Raw genomic sequence first — 10,086 nt, forward strand, 5'->3', positions numbered from 1 at the left:
CCCCACCCCCCCCCCCCCCCACCCCCCCCCCCCCCCACCCCCCCCCCCCCCCACCCCCCCCCCCCCCCACCCCCCCCCCCCCCCACCCCCCCCCCCCCCCACCCCCCCCCCCCCCCACCCCCCCCCCCCCCCACCCCCCCCCCCCCCCACCCCCCCCCCCCCCCACCCCCCCCCCCCCCCACCCCCCCCCCCCCCCACCCCCCCCCCCCCCCACCCCCCCCCCCCCCCACCCCCCCCCCCCCCCACCCCCCCCCCCCCCCACCCCCCCCCCCCCCCACCCCCCCCCCCCCCCACCCCCCCCCCCCCCCACCCCCCCCCCCCCCCACCCCCCCCCCCCCCCACCCCCCCCCCCCCCCACCCCCCCCCCCCCCCACCCCCCCCCCCCCCCACCCCCCCCCCCCCCCACCCCCCCCCCCCCCCACCCCCCCCCCCCCCCACCCCCCCCCCCCCCCACCCCCCCCCCCCCCCACCCCCCCCCCCCCCCACCCCCCCCCCCCCCCACCCCCCCCCCCCCCCACCCCCCCCCCCCCCCACCCCCCCCCCCCCCCACCCCCCCCCCCCCCCACCCCCCCCCCCCCCCACCCCCCCCCCCCCCCACCCCCCCCCCCCCCCACCCCCCCCCCCCCCCACCCCCCCCCCCCCCCACCCCCCCCCCCCCCCACCCCCCCCCCCCCCCACCCCCCCCCCCCCCCACCCCCCCCCCCCCCCACCCCCCCCCCCCCCCACCCCCCCCCCCCCCCACCCCCCCCCCCCCCCACCCCCCCCCCCCCCCACCCCCCCCCCCCCCCACCCCCCCCCCCCCCCACCCCCCCCCCCCCCCACCCCCCCCCCCCCCCACCCCCCCCCCCCCCCACCCCCCCCCCCCCCCACCCCCCCCCCCCCCCACCCCCCCCCCCCCCCACCCCCCCCCCCCCCCACCCCCCCCCCCCCCCACCCCCCCCCCCCCCCACCCCCCCCCCCCCCCACCCCCCCCCCCCCCCACCCCCCCCCCCCCCCACCCCCCCCCCCCCCCACCCCCCCCCCCCCCCACCCCCCCCCCCCCCCACCCCCCCCCCCCCCCACCCCCCCCCCCCCCCACCCCCCCCCCCCCCCACCCCCCCCCCCCCCCACCCCCCCCCCCCCCCACCCCCCCCCCCCCCCACCCCCCCCCCCCCCCACCCCCCCCCCCCCCCACCCCCCCCCCCCCCCACCCCCCCCCCCCCCCACCCCCCCCCCCCCCCACCCCCCCCCCCCCCCACCCCCCCCCCCCCCCACCCCCCCCCCCCCCCACCCCCCCCCCCCCCCACCCCCCCCCCCCCCCACCCCCCCCCCCCCCCACCCCCCCCCCCCCCCACCCCCCCCCCCCCCCACCCCCCCCCCCCCCCACCCCCCCCCCCCCCCACCCCCCCCCCCCCCCACCCCCCCCCCCCCCCACCCCCCCCCCCCCCCACCCCCCCCCCCCCCCACCCCCCCCCCCCCCCACCCCCCCCCCCCCCCACCCCCCCCCCCCCCCACCCCCCCCCCCCCCCACCCCCCCCCCCCCCCACCCCCCCCCCCCCCCACCCCCCCCCCCCCCCACCCCCCCCCCCCCCCACCCCCCCCCCCCCCCACCCCCCCCCCCCCCCACCCCCCCCCCCCCCCACCCCCCCCCCCCCCCACCCCCCCCCCCCCCCACCCCCCCCCCCCCCCACCCCCCCCCCCCCCCACCCCCCCCCCCCCCCACCCCCCCCCCCCCCCACCCCCCCCCCCCCCCACCCCCCCCCCCCCCCACCCCCCCCCCCCCCCACCCCCCCCCCCCCCCACCCCCCCCCCCCCCCACCCCCCCCCCCCCCCACCCCCCCCCCCCCCCACCCCCCCCCCCCCCCACCCCCCCCCCCCCCCACCCCCCCCCCCCCCCACCCCCCCCCCCCCCCACCCCCCCCCCCCCCCACCCCCCCCCCCCCCCACCCCCCCCCCCCCCCACCCCCCCCCCCCCCCACCCCCCCCCCCCCCCACCCCCCCCCCCCCCCACCCCCCCCCCCCCCCACCCCCCCCCCCCCCCACCCCCCCCCCCCCCCACCCCCCCCCCCCCCCACCCCCCCCCCCCCCCACCCCCCCCCCCCCCCACCCCCCCCCCCCCCCACCCCCCCCCCCCCCCACCCCCCCCCCCCCCCACCCCCCCCCCCCCCCACCCCCCCCCCCCCCCACCCCCCCCCCCCCCCACCCCCCCCCCCCCCCACCCCCCCCCCCCCCCACCCCCCCCCCCCCCCACCCCCCCCCCCCCCCACCCCCCCCCCCCCCCACCCCCCCCCCCCCCCACCCCCCCCCCCCCCCACCCCCCCCCCCCCCCACCCCCCCCCCCCCCCACCCCCCCCCCCCCCCACCCCCCCCCCCCCCCACCCCCCCCCCCCCCCACCCCCCCCCCCCCCCACCCCCCCCCCCCCCCACCCCCCCCCCCCCCCACCCCCCCCCCCCCCCACCCCCCCCCCCCCCCACCCCCCCCCCCCCCCACCCCCCCCCCCCCCCACCCCCCCCCCCCCCCACCCCCCCCCCCCCCCACCCCCCCCCCCCCCCACCCCCCCCCCCCCCCACCCCCCCCCCCCCCCACCCCCCCCCCCCCCCACCCCCCCCCCCCCCCACCCCCCCCCCCCCCCACCCCCCCCCCCCCCCACCCCCCCCCCCCCCCACCCCCCCCCCCCCCCACCCCCCCCCCCCCCCACCCCCCCCCCCCCCCACCCCCCCCCCCCCCCACCCCCCCCCCCCCCCACCCCCCCCCCCCCCCACCCCCCCCCCCCCCCACCCCCCCCCCCCCCCACCCCCCCCCCCCCCCACCCCCCCCCCCCCCCACCCCCCCCCCCCCCCACCCCCCCCCCCCCCCACCCCCCCCCCCCCCCACCCCCCCCCCCCCCCACCCCCCCCCCCCCCCACCCCCCCCCCCCCCCACCCCCCCCCCCCCCCACCCCCCCCCCCCCCCACCCCCCCCCCCCCCCACCCCCCCCCCCCCCCACCCCCCCCCCCCCCCACCCCCCCCCCCCCCCACCCCCCCCCCCCCCCACCCCCCCCCCCCCCCACCCCCCCCCCCCCCCACCCCCCCCCCCCCCCACCCCCCCCCCCCCCCACCCCCCCCCCCCCCCACCCCCCCCCCCCCCCACCCCCCCCCCCCCCCACCCCCCCCCCCCCCCACCCCCCCCCCCCCCCACCCCCCCCCCCCCCCACCCCCCCCCCCCCCCACCCCCCCCCCCCCCCACCCCCCCCCCCCCCCACCCCCCCCCCCCCCCACCCCCCCCCCCCCCCACCCCCCCCCCCCCCCACCCCCCCCCCCCCCCACCCCCCCCCCCCCCCACCCCCCCCCCCCCCCACCCCCCCCCCCCCCCACCCCCCCCCCCCCCCACCCCCCCCCCCCCCCACCCCCCCCCCCCCCCACCCCCCCCCCCCCCCACCCCCCCCCCCCCCCACCCCCCCCCCCCCCCACCCCCCCCCCCCCCCACCCCCCCCCCCCCCCACCCCCCCCCCCCCCCACCCCCCCCCCCCCCCACCCCCCCCCCCCCCCACCCCCCCCCCCCCCCACCCCCCCCCCCCCCCACCCCCCCCCCCCCCCACCCCCCCCCCCCCCCACCCCCCCCCCCCCCCACCCCCCCCCCCCCCCACCCCCCCCCCCCCCCACCCCCCCCCCCCCCCACCCCCCCCCCCCCCCACCCCCCCCCCCCCCCACCCCCCCCCCCCCCCACCCCCCCCCCCCCCCACCCCCCCCCCCCCCCACCCCCCCCCCCCCCCACCCCCCCCCCCCCCCACCCCCCCCCCCCCCCACCCCCCCCCCCCCCCACCCCCCCCCCCCCCCACCCCCCCCCCCCCCCACCCCCCCCCCCCCCCACCCCCCCCCCCCCCCACCCCCCCCCCCCCCCACCCCCCCCCCCCCCCACCCCCCCCCCCCCCCACCCCCCCCCCCCCCCACCCCCCCCCCCCCCCACCCCCCCCCCCCCCCACCCCCCCCCCCCCCCACCCCCCCCCCCCCCCACCCCCCCCCCCCCCCACCCCCCCCCCCCCCCACCCCCCCCCCCCCCCACCCCCCCCCCCCCCCACCCCCCCCCCCCCCCACCCCCCCCCCCCCCCACCCCCCCCCCCCCCCACCCCCCCCCCCCCCCACCCCCCCCCCCCCCCACCCCCCCCCCCCCCCACCCCCCCCCCCCCCCACCCCCCCCCCCCCCCACCCCCCCCCCCCCCCACCCCCCCCCCCCCCCACCCCCCCCCCCCCCCACCCCCCCCCCCCCCCACCCCCCCCCCCCCCCACCCCCCCCCCCCCCCACCCCCCCCCCCCCCCACCCCCCCCCCCCCCCACCCCCCCCCCCCCCCACCCCCCCCCCCCCCCACCCCCCCCCCCCCCCACCCCCCCCCCCCCCCACCCCCCCCCCCCCCCACCCCCCCCCCCCCCCACCCCCCCCCCCCCCCACCCCCCCCCCCCCCCACCCCCCCCCCCCCCCACCCCCCCCCCCCCCCACCCCCCCCCCCCCCCACCCCCCCCCCCCCCCACCCCCCCCCCCCCCCACCCCCCCCCCCCCCCACCCCCCCCCCCCCCCACCCCCCCCCCCCCCCACCCCCCCCCCCCCCCACCCCCCCCCCCCCCCACCCCCCCCCCCCCCCACCCCCCCCCCCCCCCACCCCCCCCCCCCCCCACCCCCCCCCCCCCCCACCCCCCCCCCCCCCCACCCCCCCCCCCCCCCACCCCCCCCCCCCCCCACCCCCCCCCCCCCCCACCCCCCCCCCCCCCCACCCCCCCCCCCCCCCACCCCCCCCCCCCCCCACCCCCCCCCCCCCCCACCCCCCCCCCCCCCCACCCCCCCCCCCCCCCACCCCCCCCCCCCCCCACCCCCCCCCCCCCCCACCCCCCCCCCCCCCCACCCCCCCCCCCCCCCACCCCCCCCCCCCCCCACCCCCCCCCCCCCCCACCCCCCCCCCCCCCCACCCCCCCCCCCCCCCACCCCCCCCCCCCCCCACCCCCCCCCCCCCCCACCCCCCCCCCCCCCCACCCCCCCCCCCCCCCACCCCCCCCCCCCCCCACCCCCCCCCCCCCCCACCCCCCCCCCCCCCCACCCCCCCCCCCCCCCACCCCCCCCCCCCCCCACCCCCCCCCCCCCCCACCCCCCCCCCCCCCCACCCCCCCCCCCCCCCACCCCCCCCCCCCCCCACCCCCCCCCCCCCCCACCCCCCCCCCCCCCCACCCCCCCCCCCCCCCACCCCCCCCCCCCCCCACCCCCCCCCCCCCCCACCCCCCCCCCCCCCCACCCCCCCCCCCCCCCACCCCCCCCCCCCCCCACCCCCCCCCCCCCCCACCCCCCCCCCCCCCCACCCCCCCCCCCCCCCACCCCCCCCCCCCCCCACCCCCCCCCCCCCCCACCCCCCCCCCCCCCCACCCCCCCCCCCCCCCACCCCCCCCCCCCCCCACCCCCCCCCCCCCCCACCCCCCCCCCCCCCCACCCCCCCCCCCCCCCACCCCCCCCCCCCCCCACCCCCCCCCCCCCCCACCCCCCCCCCCCCCCACCCCCCCCCCCCCCCACCCCCCCCCCCCCCCACCCCCCCCCCCCCCCACCCCCCCCCCCCCCCACCCCCCCCCCCCCCCACCCCCCCCCCCCCCCACCCCCCCCCCCCCCCACCCCCCCCCCCCCCCACCCCCCCCCCCCCCCACCCCCCCCCCCCCCCACCCCCCCCCCCCCCCACCCCCCCCCCCCCCCACCCCCCCCCCCCCCCACCCCCCCCCCCCCCCACCCCCCCCCCCCCCCACCCCCCCCCCCCCCCACCCCCCCCCCCCCCCACCCCCCCCCCCCCCCACCCCCCCCCCCCCCCACCCCCCCCCCCCCCCACCCCCCCCCCCCCCCACCCCCCCCCCCCCCCACCCCCCCCCCCCCCCACCCCCCCCCCCCCCCACCCCCCCCCCCCCCCACCCCCCCCCCCCCCCACCCCCCCCCCCCCCCACCCCCCCCCCCCCCCACCCCCCCCCCCCCCCACCCCCCCCCCCCCCCACCCCCCCCCCCCCCCACCCCCCCCCCCCCCCACCCCCCCCCCCCCCCACCCCCCCCCCCCCCCACCCCCCCCCCCCCCCACCCCCCCCCCCCCCCACCCCCCCCCCCCCCCACCCCCCCCCCCCCCCACCCCCCCCCCCCCCCACCCCCCCCCCCCCCCACCCCCCCCCCCCCCCACCCCCCCCCCCCCCCACCCCCCCCCCCCCCCACCCCCCCCCCCCCCCACCCCCCCCCCCCCCCACCCCCCCCCCCCCCCACCCCCCCCCCCCCCCACCCCCCCCCCCCCCCACCCCCCCCCCCCCCCACCCCCCCCCCCCCCCACCCCCCCCCCCCCCCACCCCCCCCCCCCCCCACCCCCCCCCCCCCCCACCCCCCCCCCCCCCCACCCCCCCCCCCCCCCACCCCCCCCCCCCCCCACCCCCCCCCCCCCCCACCCCCCCCCCCCCCCACCCCCCCCCCCCCCCACCCCCCCCCCCCCCCACCCCCCCCCCCCCCCACCCCCCCCCCCCCCCACCCCCCCCCCCCCCCACCCCCCCCCCCCCCCACCCCCCCCCCCCCCCACCCCCCCCCCCCCCCACCCCCCCCCCCCCCCACCCCCCCCCCCCCCCACCCCCCCCCCCCCCCACCCCCCCCCCCCCCCACCCCCCCCCCCCCCCACCCCCCCCCCCCCCCACCCCCCCCCCCCCCCACCCCCCCCCCCCCCCACCCCCCCCCCCCCCCACCCCCCCCCCCCCCCACCCCCCCCCCCCCCCACCCCCCCCCCCCCCCACCCCCCCCCCCCCCCACCCCCCCCCCCCCCCACCCCCCCCCCCCCCCACCCCCCCCCCCCCCCACCCCCCCCCCCCCCCACCCCCCCCCCCCCCCACCCCCCCCCCCCCCCACCCCCCCCCCCCCCCACCCCCCCCCCCCCCCACCCCCCCCCCCCCCCACCCCCCCCCCCCCCCACCCCCCCCCCCCCCCACCCCCCCCCCCCCCCACCCCCCCCCCCCCCCACCCCCCCCCCCCCCCACCCCCCCCCCCCCCCACCCCCCCCCCCCCCCACCCCCCCCCCCCCCCACCCCCCCCCCCCCCCACCCCCCCCCCCCCCCACCCCCCCCCCCCCCCACCCCCCCCCCCCCCCACCCCCCCCCCCCCCCACCCCCCCCCCCCCCCACCCCCCCCCCCCCCCACCCCCCCCCCCCCCCACCCCCCCCCCCCCCCACCCCCCCCCCCCCCCACCCCCCCCCCCCCCCACCCCCCCCCCCCCCCACCCCCCCCCCCCCCCACCCCCCCCCCCCCCCACCCCCCCCCCCCCCCACCCCCCCCCCCCCCCACCCCCCCCCCCCCCCACCCCCCCCCCCCCCCACCCCCCCCCCCCCCCACCCCCCCCCCCCCCCACCCCCCCCCCCCCCCACCCCCCCCCCCCCCCACCCCCCCCCCCCCCCACCCCCCCCCCCCCCCACCCCCCCCCCCCCCCACCCCCCCCCCCCCCCACCCCCCCCCCCCCCCACCCCCCCCCCCCCCCACCCCCCCCCCCCCCCACCCCCCCCCCCCCCCACCCCCCCCCCCCCCCACCCCCCCCCCCCCCCACCCCCCCCCCCCCCCACCCCCCCCCCCCCCCACCCCCCCCCCCCCCCACCCCCCCCCCCCCCCACCCCCCCCCCCCCCCACCCCCCCCCCCCCCCACCCCCCCCCCCCCCCACCCCCCCCCCCCCCCACCCCCCCCCCCCCCCACCCCCCCCCCCCCCCACCCCCCCCCCCCCCCACCCCCCCCCCCCCCCACCCCCCCCCCCCCCCACCCCCCCCCCCCCCCACCCCCCCCCCCCCCCACCCCCCCCCCCCCCCACCCCCCCCCCCCCCCACCCCCCCCCCCCCCCACCCCCCCCCCCCCCCACCCCCCCCCCCCCCCACCCCCCCCCCCCCCCACCCCCCCCCCCCCCCACCCCCCCCCCCCCCCACCCCCCCCCCCCCCCACCCCCCCCCCCCCCCACCCCCCCCCCCCCCCACCCCCCCCCCCCCCCACCCCCCCCCCCCCCCACCCCCCCCCCCCCCCACCCCCCCCCCCCCCCACCCCCCCCCCCCCCCACCCCCCCCCCCCCCCACCCCCCCCCCCCCCCACCCCCCCCCCCCCCCACCCCCCCCCCCCCCCACCCCCCCCCCCCCCCACCCCCCCCCCCCCCCACCCCCCCCCCCCCCCACCCCCCCCCCCCCCCACCCCCCCCCCCCCCCACCCCCCCCCCCCCCCACCCCCCCCCCCCCCCACCCCCCCCCCCCCCCACCCCCCCCCCCCCCCACCCCCCCCCCCCCCCACCCCCCCCCCCCCCCACCCCCCCCCCCCCCCACCCCCCCCCCCCCCCACCCCCCCCCCCCCCCACCCCCCCCCCCCCCCACCCCCCCCCCCCCCCACCCCCCCCCCCCCCCACCCCCCCCCCCCCCCACCCCCCCCCCCCCCCACCCCCCCCCCCCCCCACCCCCCCCCCCCCCCACCCCCCCCCCCCCCCACCCCCCCCCCCCCCCACCCCCCCCCCCCCCCACCCCCCCCCCCCCCCACCCCCCCCCCCCCCCACCCCCCCCCCCCCCCACCCCCCCCCCCCCCCACCCCCCCCCCCCCCCACCCCCCCCCCCCCCCACCCCCCCCCCCCCCCACCCCCCCCCCCCCCCACCCCCCCCCCCCCCCACCCCCCCCCCCCCCCACCCCCCCCCCCCCCCACCCCCCCCCCCCCCCACCCCCCCCCCCCCCCACCCCCCCCCCCCCCCACCCCCCCCCCCCCCCACCCCCCCCCCCCCCCACCCCCCCCCCCCCCCACCCCCCCCCCCCCCCACCCCCCCCCCCCCCCACCCCCCCCCCCCCCCACCCCCCCCCCCCCCCACCCCCCCCCCCCCCCACCCCCCCCCCCCCCCACCCCCCCCCCCCCCCACCCCCCCCCCCCCCCACCCCCCCCCCCCCCCACCCCCCCCCCCCCCCACCCCCCCCCCCCCCCACCCCCCCCCCCCCCCACCCCCCCCCCCCCCCACCCCCCCCCCCCCCCACCCCCCCCCCCCCCCACCCCCCCCCCCCCCCACCCCCCCCCCCCCCCACCCCCCCCCCCCCCCACCCCCCCCCCCCCCCACCCCCCCCCCCCCCCACCCCCCCCCCCCCCCACCCCCCCCCCCCCCCACCCCCCCCCCCCCCCACCCCCCCCCCCCCCCACCCCCCCCCCCCCCCACCCCCCCCCCCCCCCACCCCCCCCCCCCCCCACCCCCCCCCCCCCCCACCCCCCCCCCCCCCCACCCCCCCCCCCCCCCACCCCCCCCCCCCCCCACCCCCCCCCCCCCCCACCCCCCCCCCCCCCCACCCCCCCCCCCCCCCACCCCCCCCCCCCCCCACCCCCCCCCCCCCCCACCCCCCCCCCCCCCCACCCCCCCCCCCCCCCACCCCCCCCCCCCCCCACCCCCCCCCCCCCCCACCCCCCCCCCCCCCCACCCCCCCCCCCCCCCACCCCCCCCCCCCCCCACCCCCCCCCCCCCCCACCCCCCCCCCCCCCCACCCCCCCCCCCCCCCACCCCCCCCCCCCCCCACCCCCCCCCCCCCCCACCCCCCCCCCCCCCCACCCCCCCCCCCCCCCACCCCCCCCCCCCCCCACCCCCCCCCCCCCCCACCCCCCCCCCCCCCCACCCCCCCCCCCCCCCACCCCCCCCCCCCCCCACCCCCCCCCCCCCCCACCCCCCCCCCCCCCCACCCCCCCCCCCCCCCACCCCCCCCCCCCCCCACCCCCCCCCCCCCCCACCCCCCCCCCCCCCCACCCCCCCCCCCCCCCACCCCCCCCCCCCCCCACCCCCCCCCCCCCCCACCCCCCCCCCCCCCCACCCCCCCCCCCCCCCACCCCCCCCCCCCCCCACCCCCCCCCCCCCCCACCCCCCCCCCCCCCCACCCCCCCCCCCCCCCACCCCCCCCCCCCCCCACCCCCCCCCCCCCCCACCCCCCCCCCCCCCCACCCCCCCCCCCCCCCACCCCCCCCCCCCCCCACCCCCCCCCCCCCCCACCCCCCCCCCCCCCCACCCCCCCCCCCCCCCACCCCCCCCCCCCCCCACCCCCCCCCCCCCCCACCCCCCCCCCCCCCCACCCCCCCCCCCCCCCACCCCCCCCCCCCCCCAC

The 10,086-nt window shown here is 93.7% G+C and overlaps 1 protein-coding gene across 1 annotated transcript in view; it reads left to right on the plus strand.

Annotated features, from left to right (window-relative positions):
• Positions 1-1,404: 1,404 nt before the first annotated feature.
• The window catches only part of LOC125429333 (basic proline-rich protein-like), a gene marked incomplete at its 5' end in the record, with an annotated part of 11,819 nt that continues 3,137 nt past the window's right edge, over positions 1,405-10,086 (plus strand). Inside the window, one exon of the mRNA XM_048490363.1 lies at positions 1,405-2,737. Within this exon, the coding sequence (XP_048346320.1) occupies positions 1,405-2,737 (1,333 nt within the window). The remainder of the gene's footprint in view (positions 2,738-10,086) is intronic.

The sequence above is a fragment of the Sphaerodactylus townsendi genome, linkage group LG03 (genome assembly GCF_021028975.2).
Source record: "Sphaerodactylus townsendi isolate TG3544 linkage group LG03, MPM_Stown_v2.3, whole genome shotgun sequence".
Classification (NCBI taxonomy): Eukaryota; Metazoa; Chordata; class Lepidosauria; order Squamata; family Sphaerodactylidae; genus Sphaerodactylus; species Sphaerodactylus townsendi.